The 19,288-nt window shown below is 34.7% G+C and overlaps 1 protein-coding gene across 1 annotated transcript in view; it reads right to left on the bottom strand.

The window, feature by feature from the left end:
* DEFB112 (defensin beta 112) overlaps nucleotides 1-19,288 on the bottom strand; it is a 365,076-nt gene that overhangs the window by 3,256 nt on the left and 342,532 nt on the right. The window contains 2 exon segments of the mRNA XM_073006058.1: nucleotides 4,328-4,471; nucleotides 8,284-8,336. Of these exon segments, the coding sequence (XP_072862159.1) occupies nucleotides 4,328-4,442 (115 nt within the window). The 5' untranslated portion in view covers nucleotides 4,443-4,471; nucleotides 8,284-8,336.

Genomic DNA, 19,288 nt, shown 5'->3' on the forward strand with positions numbered 1-19,288 from the left:
AGGTATTCATTTATTCTCTGTATCTCCACAGGATAAAACTAAAAATAAATGGTGCATATCACTGGAGAGCCAGGTTTTGAATCAATATAATGATTTTTTTAATTAATTAAAAAGTTTAATAAAAATTGTGGAAGAGACTGTCTTAGAAAGTACATTATCTACCATTACTGGACTAATACAAGCATGCATTGCTGGACATATTTCAGAAGGTGGATGAAAATTAGCAAGTCCTTATCACTGATGTCTATAAATATGCTTTCATCTCAAAAACCTTTTTATTCTTTTTTTTTTTTTTTTTTTGAGACGGAGTCTCGCTCTGTCGCCCAGGCTGGAGTGCAGTGGCCGGATCTCAGCTCACTGCAAGCTCCGCCTCCCGGGTTCACGCCATTCTCCGGCCTCAGCCTCCCGAGTAGCTGGGACTACAGGCGCCCGCCACCTCGCCCGGCTAGTTTTTTGTATTTCTTAATAGAGACGGGGTTTCACCGTGTTAGCCAGGATAGTCTCGATCTCCTGACCTCGTGATCCGCCCGTCTCGGCCTCCCAAAGTGCTGGGATTACAGGCTTGAGCCACCGCACCCGGCCTAAAAACCTTTTTATTCTACAATTAACCAATTTCGTGTCCATCTGTTTAAATAAAATACATATATATCATTTTATATAAAGTAGTAATATTACCCACAAAATTTGCAGCAATAATTTAAAATAACTGAGGATTCTGAGACTACACTATCAGAGGATATTCCTATTGCCATACTCTGGATTTGCAGTGAAGTGTACTCAGTCACCTAGGAACTAGCACTTTATGCAGTTATCTTTGCTAATAATTGTATTTTATTTATAAATAGTAATAGTAATATGAATAATAGTAATAATAATATTTCATGCCCATATTTACCCTGAGATATGAAAGGTATATTTCATAATCAGATAACCCCAGCATAGTTCTGTTCACAAAGAAACATATCACAAGGGGTATATTATTCTGAGAGAAGGAACACAAAATATAAATGCAGAGCTTAATGTAGCACTGTAGATGAAATAGCCATGAGGTTACTACCTACATCAAGAAACAAGATATTACTAGAAGCTCTATACCCTCTCACCACATCATAATCCCCTCCCTCTCCCCTAAGAATAATCACTGTCCTGAATTAAACACTAACTTTCTTACTTTGCCTTATATTAATATTTGTATTCCTCAAGTATGCATTCTTTATGCCTGCTTTTGAACATGTATACACATAAAATATGTATAAATCTAGATATACACACACATATATATATATATGTACACACACAAATAAATGTGTACATATGTGTATATAATCAGGTGTCACTTAGGGACAGGGATAGGTTTTGAGAAATGTGCCATTAGGTGATTCTGTCCTTGAGAAAACACCATAAACTGTACTTACATAAACCTAGATGGTAAAGCCTATCACATACCTAGGCTATAAGCTATAGCCTATTGCTCCTGGAATACAAACTGGCACATGTTACTGGACTGAATACTTTAGACAACTGTAACATAATGGTAAGTATTTATGAATCTAAACATAGAAAAGCTACCATAAAAGTATGGTATTATAAGTATGGGACCGCTGTCCTATATGCAGTCTGATATTGACTGAAACACTGTTTTGCAGCACATGACTGTTTATACTGATAGTCCCAGAATTACAATAATTTGACTCAAGTTTTCATCCTCAGAATGGGACGAAAAAGATATACATTCAGTGGAGGTCAAAGTATAAGTACACATACAACAATGCTGTTTTTTCCCTTTCAGTACATTATCAAATACATTCCATGAGATATTCAATAATTTATTATAAAACTCTCTTTATGTTAGATGATTTTGCTCAGTTGTAGGCTAATGTAAGTATTCTGGGCATGTTTAAACCAGGGTGAGCTAAGCTATGATGCTCTGCCAGTTAGGGTGTATCGAATCCACTTTCAACTGATGGTATTTTCAACTCAAAATGTCTTTAACAAGACGTAATCCCATCATAAATTGAGGGGCACTCTGTGTGTGTGTATGTGTGTGTATCTTAGACAGAGAGTCATACAGTTTGTTTGTTTCTGGATTTTTAAATTTATATTCATATAATTCAGCTTTGTGGTTGGATATAGTTTTGCAGCACTGATTTTCATTAATGTATAGCATTCACTTTCTTTATCTAATAAACTTTAGATGATCATATAGGTTATTTGATACAGGGAGAATATGGCTGCTCTTAACATTCTTGTACTATTTCTTGAAGCATATTTAATAATCTTCTGTTGGGTAGATTTCAAATTTTAAATATTCTGTTGAATGTATGGTGGTAGTTTATCAGGGTTTAAATTAGCATTTTCTTGATTGCAAGTGATGATGAGCACTTTAAGGAGGTTGTTTATCCGCTCTTTCAAGTGGCTTAGGTCTTTTTTTCTATTTCTACTGAATTACCTATCACTTTCTTATTTATTTATTAGAATTTTAAAATATATTCTAGATTTAAGCCCTTCGCTAGTTATATATGTAGCAATTTTTTTATTCTACTCTACGACTACTAAATTGATATACAAGAACTGAGGGGAATTTTGCCATTGAAGTGATGTAATGGACAAGAGGGAAGAAACTTTAAAGGTTGTGGATCCTAAAACATACATTTGGAAAAAAGGTGAGCCTGTGGTTACATGAGCTGGTCAGGTACTGAGTGAACCTGGAGCCTGTATCCACAGAGGCTGGCCTCGGGGCTGAGTCCACAGGTCCTTACCTGATGACTATGGCTGTGGAGCGCACCTTGTTCTTGGACAAGCCTGAAGCCTGGGGTTCAGCGTGGTGCTGGGGGGGAATTCCAGAGCCCAGGAACACTGGGGCCAGCCTAGCTCTAGAGAAACTCTGGAAAATGAGTGTGATTATTGGGCCTAGCCTGAATCTGTGGGTGTTGAACTAGCACTAGGGCTACTGGGCAGGCCTGGAGGGGCCGTGAGCCGAGACTTGATGGGCTGACCTAGAGCCAGAGGCTGTCCGATCTGGCCTTGTGCCACAGCAGACTTGGAAGCTCAGTCTTCAGGTACGGGTCTGAAGTCTGAGGCCATGGGGGCCTGCTGGGTGCTGGGTTCTACTTAGAAAGGCCATCCAGTGTTGGGGTCCAAGGCTAAGTTCTATGGTCATTTCCCTCTCTGGCCTCCACAGGGAGGGTATCTGTATCCAGGCTGTGCTATCTAGGCTTGGGAGAGAGGTGGCATGAGCAATGTGGCACTGTCCTTCCTACCCTCTTTAATGTATCTTTTCTTATTTCTGTAATCTCCCCAAGCGCTGTGATCTCTCACTGGTTTCCTTAGCTCTTGTGAAGGCATTTTCGTGCATGGATAATTGTTCAAATTAATGATTCTGTAAAGGATGGAGCACTGAAAAGTCCCATTCCAACTTCATGCTGATATCCAGTGAAATTTAGTCAAAAAGAATTATTTTAAAACTAAGTTCCCAGTCCCTTGTCTAGACTTTTGTTGGCTCAATTGCCTTTTTGAGTTGTCTTAATTAAACTGTGCTTTAAGATAAACAGAACACCTTCATCATTCTTTTCATATAACAATATACTTTTTATATCCAAAAAAGTCAGTATTTTGAACAGTGGTGATTGATAAAAAATAGTTTTGCCCTGGCTGGGCACAGTGGCTCACACCTGTAATCCCAGCATTTTGGGAGGCTGAGGTGGGTAGATCACCTGAGGTCAGGAGTTCGCAACCAGCCTTGCCAACATGGTGAAACTCTGTCTCTACTAAAAATACAAAAAATTAGCCGGGCATGGTGGCAGGAGCCTTTAATACCAGCTACTCTGGAGGCTGAGGCAGGAGGATTGCTTGAACCTGGGAGACAGAGGTTGCAGTGAGCCGAGATCGTGCCATTGCACTCCAGCCTGGGCAACAAGAGTGAAACTCCGTCTTAAAAAAAAAAAGAAAAGAAAAAATTGCCAGCTCTTGGGTAGGAGGGAAACTGAGACAACAGTGTAACTCCTAAGTACAATTGCATTAAAACATTTAAAAAAGTAACAATGCTGCTGAAAACAATGATTAGAGAAACTTTCTTCATGGAAATGATAAGGGCATTTGCCTAGCCAGCACTTCATCCAAAAAAAATTCAGCCTCTACAACCTTAAAATAAGATTTCTTTCTTGTTTTAAACATGAAATTCAGCCTTCATAAAGCTATGAGGTGAAAGACAAGAACATATAGGTAAACAGGGACTGGGGTAGAGAATATACTCAGAATATTTAGTTCATTTCAGTCGAAAAGTATTGATTAAAATGTGCAAGACACAATTCTACTTATTTTATTTTACCTGTGCTGATTTTCTCTGTCCCATGTCATGCTTTTTCAAATATCGTGGAAGATGTATTTGTCTTTGAGTACATTTTTTCAAGCTTCAGTCTACATATGGTTGTCAATAATTTCATAGGAGTGCTAACAGGTTGGTAAGAGCTCACTGTAAAGTAAAAAAAATTACTTTAAAAGTAGAAAAAAATATTTTCAGAAATAAAGACACAAATGTATTTGCCTCTATTTAATGGTTCTATAGATTATAAAAGGTTTCACAAAACGATAAACATACAGTACACATGTTTAAAAATCCAGTTAAATAAATAAATGACTTGACTATTAATAAGTTCACCTTGCATGGTTATGGTTAGGAAAAATAAATCAATACAGGCAAAATGCAGAACAAATGCTAGCTATTAAAATCATTATTTAGAAGAAAACCTATCAGTGCTTATTGAAATCTGTATAATACTTTGTATCTCAGAAAAGTTCTAAACATAGAGGGAATTCTAATAAGCATGCTTTAACTAACTTTTATAAAGAAGAAAAATTATTCTCTGATATAAATAAACTGCCTTGTTGGTTTACATTATTAATTGAAGTTCATCTACTTGTTCCCTTTTGGTGAGAAATTATCAGCTAAAAAGCTATTGATGTTTAAATGTTAGGGCAGAGTAGTAGTAAACGAATGAATTACTACAGATTTATTTTAAGGTTACCTCCTCTGATCTCAATACTGACAGATAGCTTGGTAATCAGAGAAAGCAGCAAGATAAAGAAAAAGGAGAATTTAACTGGAAGTGAGCAGTAGACAAGTGCAGCTTTTCTCAATCGTTAATATAATACAATTTGAAACTTTTAGGAAGGCATTATGTCTGATTAACCTCTGCTATAAATAATATCAATGTGGGGATCAATGATTTTCCAGCATAATTCATAACTTTCCCAGTTTTTTCCAATCTATTAATAGATCAAATTCAGTTAAATTTGAGTGTTGAATAAATGCGCATTTCATGAATCTATGAAATCAATGTAGCATTATTTTCTTCTAATCATTTACATATATGCATATATATGAACGTATATTTTTATGTAATTAAGGTGAATTACAGACTTTTCTAGGATGTTGTGTTTGAAAAATTATTCAAATATTTTTACCTGAGAACTGTGAATAAATGTAATGTAACATGGTGATGGTATTAATAAAATGATTTTATAATGTAAATTCTACTTTAAATATCCCAGTTCCCCCACTTTAATGCTGGCCCCTTGATCCCTCTAGCAATAATATTCATATTACCTGGTAGAATAAGGACAGCAAAGAAAAGCAAAATACACAAAAAGAGAAGGATCTTCATTGTAAATGATTTCTTGCTATAAAACAGTGTACAGATCATCTGTCTGACTCAGCTGTTGTTGAAACAAGGAAAGAAAACCCTTACATTTAAAGAATTCTTCTGCATAGTTTTGACTACTGAAGCTTATTAAGAGCAAGAACATTTCCATGCTTGGTGAACACTGCCATATTCAAAGAGATAGTGACTAGAAAAACCTGCTTTGTCACACAAAAGTTACATCTGCTGATTTCTCTTGCAGTCAGTTTCTTTAAGAAACTTTAACAGTTACAAGAGTATGGGTATAAATTGCTAGGTGACCAAGATCAGAAATAGTCCTGCAGCAATTCACTTGACATCCCAGAAGTACTAGTTTTATATAATTCCATTTACTATTTTATTGTTCCCAGTATTAACAATGAATCTCAATGTAACAAGAAATCCAAATCATATAACTTTAGGCTGAAATTATCATACAGAATATTTAATTTTACATATAAAAATGTTGAGATCCAGATTTGTCAGGTAATTTTATAATCTACACTTTCTTTATTTAAATTATGTATGAACATAAATCATGACAGTATTCTGATGTTTATGGATATTAGCCTGTCGAGCTTAGCTATACCACGAAGAAAAGTCTGTCCCCTCAAGTAGGATTTGTGAATGTCAGTGCAAAAACATTCAATATTATAAAATTAGAATGCATTTCTCTGTTTGTTTGTTGTTATTTTCTACACAGTGAGAAGGTATTTGAGTTAATTTGTAAGTTTTCCAAAGTCTGCTATAGCAGATATATGATAAAGAGCTGATATTGTTCCCCAGACCCAATAAGGAATAATGATCCATTGACTCTCTCTTACTACACTCATAGAGAGCACTAAGAATCTGAGTGTAAAGAAGCCCCAGTTAATACTAGTCATCCTTATTTTACATTTATGAGAATATTATCTGCAAAGGTGTTGCAACTGAAACATGCACAAATAATCAGAATTGTGGCAAAGCTTCCTGGGCAAAGTAATAAAGACACATGATCAGTAATTTTTCCCTTCTACAACCAAATTCTTCACTGATAAAATATGAATTAAAAGTGAAGGACTTGACTAGGTGCAGTGGCTCATGCCTGTAGTCTCAGTGCTTTTGGGGACCGAGACAGACAGAACTCTTGAGCCCCAGAGTTCAAGACCAGCCTGGGCAACACGGTGAAGCCCCATCTCTACAGAAATACAAAAATTAGCCAGGAGTGGTGACACACGCCTGTAGTCTCAGTTACACTGGGACGCTGCAGTGGGAAGATCACCTGAGCCCTGGGAGGTGGAGGCTGCAGTGAGAGATGATCACGCCACTGTACTCCAGCCTGGGTGACAAAGTGAAACACTGTCTCGAAAAAAAAAATAAAAAGATAAGAATTTATACTAAAAGCTAAGAACTTACTGGGGTTCGATGAATAGAGGATTTAACTATCATTTGACATAGTATAAGATTATTTAAACCCATCCCTATGTAAGATTAATTGAACAGATACTACTCAAACACCTACCATGTGCCTGTTACTTTTCTAGTTGTTGTGGTACAACTGTGACGAGGATAGGGCATTTGATTGTTGTAGATGAGACAAAGTTCTAATTGGACACTGAAACCAAAACCCAAATTTCATTAAAAATAATTTATATATTATTATGCTTTTTCTGTTATCAGAACTTCTGTGAATAAACACAAAGAAAGAAGAGCAAAGAAGATAAATGTCTCATTGATTTTTAATTTTAGCTCTTTCCAAAGACATGACAAAGGTGCAATATTGCTGCAAGGACTAAAGTCATTTAGAAATTTTATTTTGAATATCTTTTTTGTCAAATCCAAAGGGTGGAAAATTCAAACAGCAACATGACAGCATTACAGCTGATTCACTTAGGGGACTTTGTGACCCAGGTCTAATCCCATGGAGAACGTGGAAACTGCTCCTTTTTTTGAACAGGTAAATATAAATCCTGTATGATAAATGTACCACATATTAAACACACTCCACAGGATCTACACCACAAAACAGAAATAGAGTATGCCTTTCAACATTTGGTATTTGGATGTGAGAATACATACAATTTAAATTGCTTTTTTTGAATATATTAAGAATTTAAAATCATAAACAATAGAATTATGCAGGAATACTTGGATTCACTGATCTCATGGCCACCTCCTAGTCACTGTAGATGTCTAGAAAACAGATAAATAAAACATTTTCACTGCCTTAAGAAACTCAACTTATTTTTGAAAAGACATGCAAATAAATATATGCCAAATGAATAAAATAAATGCTATGAATGTTTCATGACAAATAGTTCTCATGTGTTTTCTGAGTATAGTATTTTTTTAACTGAACCACAGATAAATCTCAATTCATTTGAAGCTTGCATATTATAAGGTTTCTGGACCAGAAATTTTGTGGATCTAATAAGAAACCTTGTCCTGAGGAAATTAAAGCTAACACTAGTATGCTGAAGAAAATATTTTATCCTTCTTTATTGTCCCTTTATTCTCTAATTCTACATTTAGTTACACAATTAGTGAGTGACTTAGGTTCTACAGTATTTAGGTTTATCAAAAACCTCATCACCCTGGATAATAAAGACATACAAAATGTACTTACCCTCTGCTGGTCAAGGAATAAGAGTAACTCCCGTTGGACCACTGAGGGTGCCCCTGCATGAACAAAATATCCCCAGTTAAGTTGTTTTTTTTTCCTAAGAAATTGTTATTTTTCACTGCCTAAGGAAAAAACTTTCAATTTTCCTAAATATTTTGGAGGAAAACATATAGAGAGGTTGAGTGCATTTATACTTATGCTCATATTCAAATATCTTCTTCATTAACTACATAGCCATTTTGCTTCCTTGTCATTTATCACCTAAATATCAGTAAGATAACTGTGCTTGAAAAGATGTATCTAGACAATCATCAAATATCCTTTTTCATTTCTTTTTTTTTTTTTTTTTTTTTTTTTGAGACGGAGTCTCGCTCTGTCGCTGGAGTTCAGTGGCACGATCTTGGCTCACTGCAAGCTCCGCCTCCCGGGTTCACGCCATTCTCCGGCCTCAGCCTCCCGAGTAGCTGGGACTACAGGCTCCTGCCACCACGCCCCGGCTAATTTTTTGTGTTTTTAGTAGAGACGGGGTTTCATCGTGTTGGCCAGGATGGTCTCTGTCTCCTGACCTCGTGATCCGCCCACCTCGGTCTCCCAAAGTGCTGGCATTACAGGCGTGAGCCACGCGCCCGGCCTCCTTTTTCATTTTTAATGTAATTTTAGTGGTCACTGTGAGGAGCATCAGCTCCATAGAATATAAATTCATGAGCCATCAAGTCCTCTTTTCTCTCTGTTTGTTTTGTTCATTCATTGACTGAAACCAGGACTGGAGTGAAATTTAGTAAACCTGTATGTTAATTAAGCCTCAACAAGCAGATATCAATGATATCCCTGCCATCTGTATAGCTTAATTTTTATGTATATATTAAATATAAATTGGTTACTGTGTAGGTTCATAATTTAGAGATTGATCAAATCTGTTATCCCATTTTCTAATTTTATGTTTTAGTAATGAATATATATAGCACCTTTATCACTGCAAAGGCATTCACTTTTGGAGATTATTTTTAAAAAATAACATTTAATTTTTTTGTTACATAATATTTAATATTTTCATGAGAAATAAGAATACAACGAAAAATATACTTTTGGGATAGAGTATTTGCATTCAATAACTATAAAACAGAAAAAATAAAAAGAATTTTCACTGTAAATAATTTATTTAGCAGATGTAAAGAGCCCATTGATGATTTCTGTGGTTGAAGTGTTGTTTAAGCAAGGAAACAAGAGAACCCCCTCATTTATAGAATTTCCTTAGTAGTATTGATTATTGAGTCTGTATTGGGTAGAATATCATCTATTTTTTATAAACTCAAAGAAATTTTCTTCAGGAGAAACTTTACAGTTACAAGGATGTATGTTTAAATTCTTAAAACCTTAGTTTTAAAATTATGCTACAGCAATTTGATCCTTGAGATTTTTTAAAATAAACCTGTCAATGCTGAATCTTGATGTGCAGAGATATCTGCGTCATAACAAATTAATTTGAAGTACTGTAAAGTATACTAAGGTTTATAGATGAAGACACTGAAATCCAAAGAGGTTAGGTTCTATATTATGTATTATTTATAATTTATTAAAAATAGACTCACCAACAGTGATAACTCTGCCTTGCTAACCTTAGAATATTTTGATAAAAGTTCCTAAAGTAGGACTTATCACAATTCAGAAATATTTCACTTTTTTAAAGCTAGAATCCATGACTTTGATTGTTTTCCTAAATTACTGTTATTTCTACTTTAGTGTGTAAAATTTGCATAAGCTATTGCATATTTATCTTTATTCCTCTGATACTGGTTGTGAAGAAAGAAATTGATTAGTTCTTTTTCACAACACTTCAAGCACGCCTGGAAAGTGTGGAAAAGTAAGATCTGAACTCATGTTTACATGCAGAGTAACAAGATTATTAATCACACAATCATAATAATTTTAGAATGTATAAAGATTCCAGGAAGACCTCATGATAACTAGAGTGATTAAGTAATTATCTGGGAATTGCTTTCCTTCTAAATCTTTTTTCCCTGTATAATCTAAGATGAAAATTATACTATTATACTACTTAAAGTGAGGCTAGCAGCTTGATTATGACATGTGCCCTTGCTGGGAAGAAAGGACTGAGAATTTTCTCATCAGTTGACATGAGGGAGACCATTTCAGCCTGTCTCTAGGTAAAATTAATGTACCTGGGCCTGTTCAGTGTTCACAGTAATCAACACAGAAAATTGAATTTTGTTATGAATAAGAATGATTATCAACTTGGATCACCAAGCCCACAGGTAAATTCATTAAAATGTACTTTTACCACCAGAACTCCTATGGACAAGAAGAACAGAAATGAAAACAAATTCATTGATTTTTTCCCCCTATTCCTTTCAAGAGATTAAAAAAAAAAAATGAGATTATTCATTTACTGGAGGGCTGCAGCCATTGGAATATGTGCTTTGAACCAACATTTTTTCAAACTGGAAATGGAAAAATGGCAAAAACAAAACAAAACAAACAAACAAACAAAAACCATGTTAGTGCTGATTCACTAGGATGTTTTGTGAACTAGGCCTAAATTCATAAAATACATGGAAATTATTTTCCAAGCTGAACGAGAGTACAAAACTAGGACTATAATTAAATTTGAGGTTGTAATTTTTAACTCTGCAATAACCAGCCTTTTCTTTTTCTCTCAAGATGATAAACACAACCTTTAATTCACATTTTAATGCAAAAATGGTAATTACTGTAAAATTATCATTATTTCTCTCATTTCTTCAAAGTATGAATTAGAGACTTTGCTTTAGAAATGTTATTTTATCTACTATCCACAACAACTTTGAGATAGATATTGTTTTCTCCTTCTTAAAGAGAGTAAATAAATTCCCAATATCACATAGCAATTAAAAATCTAGAATTCTTACCCTCGCATGAGTAATCTTAACTATATAATCATAGTCACTAAAGTTTCCTCAAGTCTTATTATTTCCTTTTGTTCTCTTTTCTCATCTGTAAGATATGGAATTGGAAACTTTTGGCAATTTTCAAACTTTGTAACTTATGGATTATTTTTTGTAATAAAATTGATTATAAAAATTAAGCTGCAGTAGAAGAAGTTGTAGGTCTCTAAATCCCCTTATCCCTGTAGTAAACTGAAAACAATTTAGTAATAATTTTGGCTCCTTTGGAAAACTCATTTTGAGAACTACTATACTAGTATCTTTTGGGAGACCTATCCATACCCATCCTACAAGATCTCTTGACATTTCTCATTTAAAACCTGTTTTCATCAAAGAAACTTGTAAATCTACTGAAGAATTTTATAAATACCATTGGGTGGCTGGGGAGAAAGTAGAGACTAAGGGTCATTTCTATCCTAGTAACTTACTACACAGGTCAGAGACTATAAAGACTCCTTATTTGAGGACATTACTAAGGTCACCTCAGAGACAAAAAAGCATATCTTATTCGCACTTGACCTAGCAGAGAGAAAGGTCATGTTTTCCCGCATAAAGACTTGATTAAGATGGTTTAGCATTTCTTCTCATCTTGACTAAACTTTATATAAGTTTCTTTTTGATTCTAGACCCCCAACTTCGCTATTCTTAGATCATTTTCTTTCAAACTGTGTAATTACAAATTTCCTCTCTACCTCTTTGAGATGTAAATCTTTTCCCAGGCAACTGTCAGTTTTGCAAGCCAAGAACGTCTTTCTCAAGGACATTCTCCAGGAACAGATGATAGCCAGAGTTTGCTAGCCTTTTAAATCCAATGGCATGCAAAAGTGGAAAAATAAATATGACCCAGATTTTGTGATTCAAATAGAGAAGACAGTATTTTCGAGGAAATAGGCAACAAAGAATAAGATGTATGTATAAGGTGGTGGCAAGTACAAAATTCAAATGAAAAGAAGATACTTGTCATTTTATGTAACTTCACAAAATCTGCATATGTAGGAAAAGGAACTTTACTTAGGAAGAGGCTGGGATAGTTATGATGTCATTTGGAGAAAAGAAAAAGATTGCAATAGTAAGATAATTCAGAGAAAAGGAAACCAAATGAGAATTAAGTTCAAGGTGAAGGAAACCTTGCCTAGAATTGATGCAGCAGAAAGAGGTATAATTTAAGCAACATTGAATTAATAATGTTTTCTTGTGATCCTCAAACTGGAAACTGCTCACACAGAGTATAAGGTGAAATTTTTAAGGTTGAGGACCCAAGAACATCCTGTAAGATCAAGAACAGATGATTAAATTAATTAAAGATGGAAGTTCTTGCTGAACAGAACCTAACAGTTCAACCCAAGAGCGTGTTCTATTTCAGTAAGTTGAAATAGAACAATTTATTCTGTTTCAGAATAAATTGTCCATTAAAACGCTGCACTCCCTTTGATCCAAATCTATGCTCCACTGATACTCTAAGTAGTGTTAGTCATTAGATTAGTGATAAAATTTTATTACATAATGGGAATGATGAAAGCTTTGTCTATCTATGAGACAAAAAGGAAAAAACCAAAAAGTCAAAGCAACTAGTTCACAAAGGAATAGAGGAAAATAGAAAATGTGAAAATTGACTTGAAAAGGTCATGAAACATTTTCCTACTTACACATTCCACTATTTATGTGAGGAGTCAAAGGAATTTGGTTCTAGAGTAAGGTAGGGAACAGTGTTGAAGGTTTTTGTGTGTAGCTAATATTTATCTGAGAAACTTCTTTGCTCTCCTCAGTCACCACTGCAACTCCTCTTAGCTCACAGTGACAAACACATATGGGAGTAAAATTGTTCACCAGTATGAAGCCCCAGAATGTCAAGGTAGAAGCAGAAGAACCATAGCAAAGATCAACGGTTTTCTCTTTCACTTAAACTGTATTACTATGGCTCGGGAAGTGGTTACTTCTTCATCCTTGTAAGAAGATGTGCAACAAAGTCCTTTCTCTTTTCACCTAATATAGACTGCTCTCAGGAGTTTAATGAAAAGCCTTGATGACAATTATATTTTTCTTAGTTATACCACAATAAATGTTCACAAATCTACTCAATAATTGTGGCCCCAGAATACAATCTGTTAAAAAATGTAGTAATCCTTTATACATCTCGATGTTCTCATTGAAAGAGGGAAAGTTGGCTAGAAAGAGTCTAATGTCTCTTCTATGGTCAAAAGCTTTCTAAAAATTTTTTTTAAAGTATTTATTGAATACCGATTTCCTCAGTATTATACTAGACACTTTTCATTTGCTCTATTTATTTCTCACAATAACCTTACTGGGTGGTTGGTGCTGTATTTATTTTAAAGAAGGGATAATTTAGATTCAGAGAGGTCATATTGTTTGATAATAAATGCTATAATGTAGCAACCAAAACATGTATAATGTCTCAAACATGAAATAAGTTTCTTTATTGCTCATATAATGTCAAAATGGGTAACACTGATCTCTATGAATCTCTCCTTCAAGCATTTATTCAGGGACCCAGGTGTTGTTCCATCTTAGCATTCTGTCCTCTACAACATGTGATTTTCAATGTCACTGAAGAAAGGGCAAGCAAAGCAGAATCTTGCATCGAAGTATTTTATGAACTGGGTCTGAAAGTGGTGCACATCATTTCTACCAGGATTTATTTTATTCACCAGTGTGAACTGGATTCGGTTATATGGCCACTCTTAACTATAAGGTAGGCTGGAAAATGTAGTCTAGTTTCTATACTCCGTGCTCTCAGGAGAAAGAGAAAAAATATATCACTAAATAGTTAGCCAGTCTGAAGTACAATACATTTTTTTCTATTCAATAAATATATATTTATATTTTTGTCTCACATGTAGAACAACCTCCTTTCCTCCTCAAAGGAGACAGCTAAAAACTCATTTCAATGAAACATACATTTAAGAGTCCAGGATCTTCTGGTTTTGTGCAGTTCTTTCTCTCATGTCATGATGTGATGTATTAAAACATGTAATATTTCAGGAGACAAGTATAAGAATAATCGTAACAATATTGTTTGTAGTAGCATATCACTGAAAACAAAAATTCACAGAGGAGGATGAATAAATTGTAGTTCATTCAAATAATGGTAAATTCATGATGAGAATGAATTAACTCCAGCTACATCCAAAAATATAGACGAATCAGAGAAAGATAATGCATGTGACGATATATAATTTTAGAACATTTTTGTAACAATATGAATACAATAATACTTTCCCAGGAACTGGTATTGCTTCTCTCTAGAAGAAACATCCTATCTTTACTGATTACCTTCTCTGAAAAGTCCATTCTGAGTATAAACTGATTCTCTTAGCACAGATGTAAATCGAGATGTCTTCACAAGAAAGACAAAAAAAAAAATTATGACTCCAAGGAGCTGAGGTATAAACAGCTAGAATGTGAGTAGCAGTCTACATGTGCCACGGTGTGAAACTACCCTATGACCACTGAATCGTAATTAAATTTATTGTATCTAAATAGTGTTTAAATGCAAGTAGAAAATTTTGAGTAACCAGAGCAGGGAGTGAATTTTAAACCTCAGTTAAATGCAGAGATGTTGATGGGTGAGTACAAAGACAATAAGAAGAATGGGATGCCAGTTGTAGAAGGGTTCCTGACTTTCACAAGACTATGGAGGCAGAGTTCAGGTGATTTTAATCAGATCATGGTTGGACAAGTAAATTCTGAAGAATTTGTGGGGCATACTGACTGACACTTGAACCCAGAGTATTTCAGAGGCAGTAGAATAATTATTTACAGGATTATTTGAGGATGATATTCACCATAATTTACATGGATGGCACAGCCAGGCAGTGACCAGGCAGAATGAATTCTATCTCTGATGCTGAAGGACGGTACTTGAGGTTCCCAATATGCCAGGCGTTAACCCCTTTTGTTACTAGCTCCTGGGGAAGTCTGGACATTTCAGGAGGATGATAATCCTGTGGGTGACAGTAAGTGTATTTGGAGAATTAGCACAGTGGTTATTTATCAACAATAATGGAGGATTTCAATATTTTAACAACTGAAATAATTACATCCATGTGTACCTGTGGAATATAACCACTAGGCATTTTGATAATAAAAGAAGTTGCAGGTAAGAAGCTGAAAATAAAGAAGGGAAGAAAATAATTTTTATTCTGTTCCCTTAACAGTAACTCACATTCTTCTTCCTTGCAATTCACCATTGTAACTCCTGGGAACAAGTACAGTGTTTTCCATCTAAGGAGGGGGGAAATATGATATACAGAAGTATCTCAACCTGGCAAGAAGAGACAGAAATCCAGTTCCTGCTCATTTCTCCCCAAAATGTGGAAAAGCGACAAAAGGGGCAGTAGAAGAGAGATGTCTGTATCACAAACTTTCCCTCCAGAGTCTCCAATATGATCAGAGAGAACATGGGCAAGATGGAATGATAAGATAGATGATCAACAGCTTGGAAGTTTTATCCCCACTTCAATACTTAAGGAAGAGATCCCACTCAGCATATCTTTGTACCAACATGGGGTCAACTGTAAACAGAGGAAAAAAAAAAAAAAAAACCTGCCACATAAGCTAGTTAGGCAATGGGGACGTAGACACAGCTTTACCAGGCACTGCAGCTGCCATGCCAGTCTCAGCTGGGATGAGACCCAGAATTTTCCATATGCACTTGGGAATGTGGAGAGCGACATAGAAGTTAGCTAACAGTCTGAATGCGATGCTGCCAGAAAAATGTGACACTTGTAGGAACAAATTGATCCTGAATTCACAGACTGTCAGTGTCTGAGGTTAAAGAGAGTTGCAGTTATATTTCCAAAGGTCTATAGTGCCAATGAGACCTGAGGTGGGTCCTAGGAAGTGGGAAGGACCACTCAGTTTCAAATGAGAAAAATAAACCACTAATATAATAGTCATAAAATTAAGACGCAAAGTCCAGGAGGGAAAATAGACCAGGTAGGTGTAGAACATCACTATGGAGACCAGAGGGACAAGAAGATGCTACTGTGAATCTCAGGGTCACTCCTTTTCTAGCGTATGATCAGATGAGCCCTCTTTCTCCATACAGTCAGATACAGTCTCTGTGTTGAGCAGAAGAAAAGAGTACCACTCTGAAAGACTAAGCATTTTCCTACTGAGATATTCTAAATTATGATCTAGGGCTGAGTTACCCAAAAGGATTGATAGAGAATGGAGTTCCCCTTATCAAGTAGAATGTAACTTTTAACATATGCTATATGAAATATAAAGAAAATATAATTATTTGTACATGTTAGTGCAATGTGAGCTAATGCCTGACTTTATAAGACAATAACAAAGGCATATCAGTGAACAGTCAAAGCTCAGAAACTTGTAAACCTTATGAAAAAGTGCCTTGTTATCAAAAATCGCCTAAAAATCTTTGGGCTTCCACATGTTAGAGCATACTATGATTATTATATTCAAAATATTGGTAACAAGTTTCCAAAAATAAAAATATGATTCCTTGTCCAAGAATATAGGCATTATATAATTTATTTTATTTTTAATATTAAAATTAATTAAAATATTTAATTGTTTGTAGTTAAAGTGAAAAATCCTACCTACAGAGAATATCATTTTTGATTGAAATTTCAGCAAAATTATTTCATATTATACCATTTTTTGAGAATTCATGATGCTTAAATAATTTATTTTTATTTCATACTCGATATTGTTTTTTCTTTCAGTGTTTTAACCTATGTTCTTTGCTATTTCCAATAATTGCCATCATATTTTGGTTTCACCAGTCTTCTCTCTTTTATCTTTAATGCAACTTTCTCTTTTCAGTATACCCCCATTTTCTTCAAAGTAAGGAAATGAGGAAAAGATATATTTAGTGACTATTCTAGGTAAGGAAGTACAGAAAATAAGAGGAAGGACGTTGAGATTCAAATCAAAGAAACCTAGATCAAACTCTACATCTAATCTGTTGATCTTATGAAATGTCAAAGAACTTTAAAATAATTGAGAACAACACTTAATTAATATTCAAGGAAAAGCCCCAGATTCTAAAAACAGTAGGGCTGAATCCTATCAGTTGCTGCATGGAGCTACTTCTTATTTCCCATATGTAAAAAACTGTGAAGAAAGACTTTTCCAAATGTTACTTCTCGTTGAAAACTTGACATTTTAATTTGTGAGACCCTGATCATATATTTTAAACAAATTAAACAGTTTCATAAAGATATTAGAAATAAGAGGGAAAGACTTCTTGGACTGCTCATCTAAAGTCAAACACATATGGACTAAATCAAGCTCTCTAACATTTTAGTCTCAAAGAAATCCATTCACTGACAAATGAGTTATTTTCCCTTATTAATAGGGGTAATATGCTAATAATGGCTTATGAACTAAAAACAATCTGCTCCAGACAAGTGTAAGTATCTAGAGACTCATAATTGTTACACGAAATGAGAGTAAAGCTGTATATGCCCTTCCTTTGTCAGAAAGGTCAAGTGTCTCAGAGCATTTAATTTAAAAAGAAAAAAAAATCCACAAAACACAACAACACTATTTCACCAGTGGAAATGGCTCTGGAGTCTTCCATCAACTTCAAGAATTAGTTTCAAAGTGTTGTCTGCTTTCATTCAGTCAGCTACCAGCATGGAGCAGACCACCTGCTGTGAAATAAGGGGGTAGCGACCAACAGTTATTATAGCAGTAGCCATAAGTTTATTGCTTATTGGTACTAAACTTAAATCTTAGTAATTTTGAATTACTGAGTTAGCTTAGATTTATGGAGATGCACAATCATTTAGAACGGCATTCATTCCAGAAGGGTATATTATCTAAACCAATTTTCTTATAGTGATGCAATTGCAATACCATAGTTACGGTTGTATCAGCATTTCCATTATAAAGTCCTATTTTCAGGGTTTTATAATTTGACCATAAAAATTCTCTCCTTGTAGAAACTTGGCAAACAAGGTTTGAGGCATATAACTGAGTTGTTGTAGGGTATTTTTTTTATTATTTTACTGAAATTAAAAAGACACATACATGTTTGATCTGTTCAGCCATTTTATATTTTACAAACAACAAAAAATGCACCAACTATATGTAGACATATGAAAATAATTGGGGAAAATAACAATTAACCAAATCACTAAGTTGGTGGAGATGCTCAATTTTTATTAGTTACACATTAAGTTCGTGTGAGAGTGAAAAAAACAGTTGTTTAGAAATAGGTTTGGCAGTGCACGTGAAAGTCTCACCAATGTTAATAGCAAACCAATGACTGAGGCAAGTCCTTAAATTTCAAGTCTCAAGTTTCTAATCTGTGAGATAGAGATAATCACGCACTCCCATATAAAGTTTTAAGAATTCTGCAAGCAGAAATAACGAATTTGAAAATTTTAAAGTGCTCTGTAATCACACAATATTATATTTTTAGCTTATAAGGTTTTCTTCTAAATGTATAAATCTTATTGTCCACATTACTTATATAGATTTGTTACACATTCATAGCTCTTCCCAAATATAAACTCCTGAAGTAGAGTTTCTCTATCTTTGTTCTTAATGTGGCACACAAATATACATTGAATTCATAACTAATTTATATTTTCTTTCAAAATTAAAAGTGTTTATGTGACTTTATTTTGCTATCAGCGTTTCTAGTTGGAATTAGTCTACCCTAAAAACATGACGGTCGCCCTCTTGCGGTTGACAGAGTGTGCACATTGAGTGCCAAGGAAGGGCCAGAATCCTGCCTTTATGAACCAGATCCATAAGAATTTATCTAATTCACAGAGTATAGAAAACAAATCATAGGTCATGAAAAATATAAATTATTCAACGTAAGATATGGAGGGCATTTCTCAGCATTGTTTCACGGTAAGTAATGAAGAACACAAACTCTGGCAATACACTGTTTAGGTTCATCCCTGCCTCTACTACCTGAAAGCTTTCTAAACTAGGAAGATACCTAACAATTCTAAAAGCAATTTACCAACTGTGATATTGGGAATCATTGTAGCAATGGCTTCTGAGAGTTATTATAATAATTACATGAGACAATCCATGGACATTCTGGTTCATATTAGGTA

This window comes from Chlorocebus sabaeus, chromosome 17 (assembly GCF_047675955.1).
Source record: "Chlorocebus sabaeus isolate Y175 chromosome 17, mChlSab1.0.hap1, whole genome shotgun sequence".
Lineage (NCBI taxonomy): Eukaryota > Metazoa > Chordata > Mammalia > Primates > Cercopithecidae > Chlorocebus > Chlorocebus sabaeus.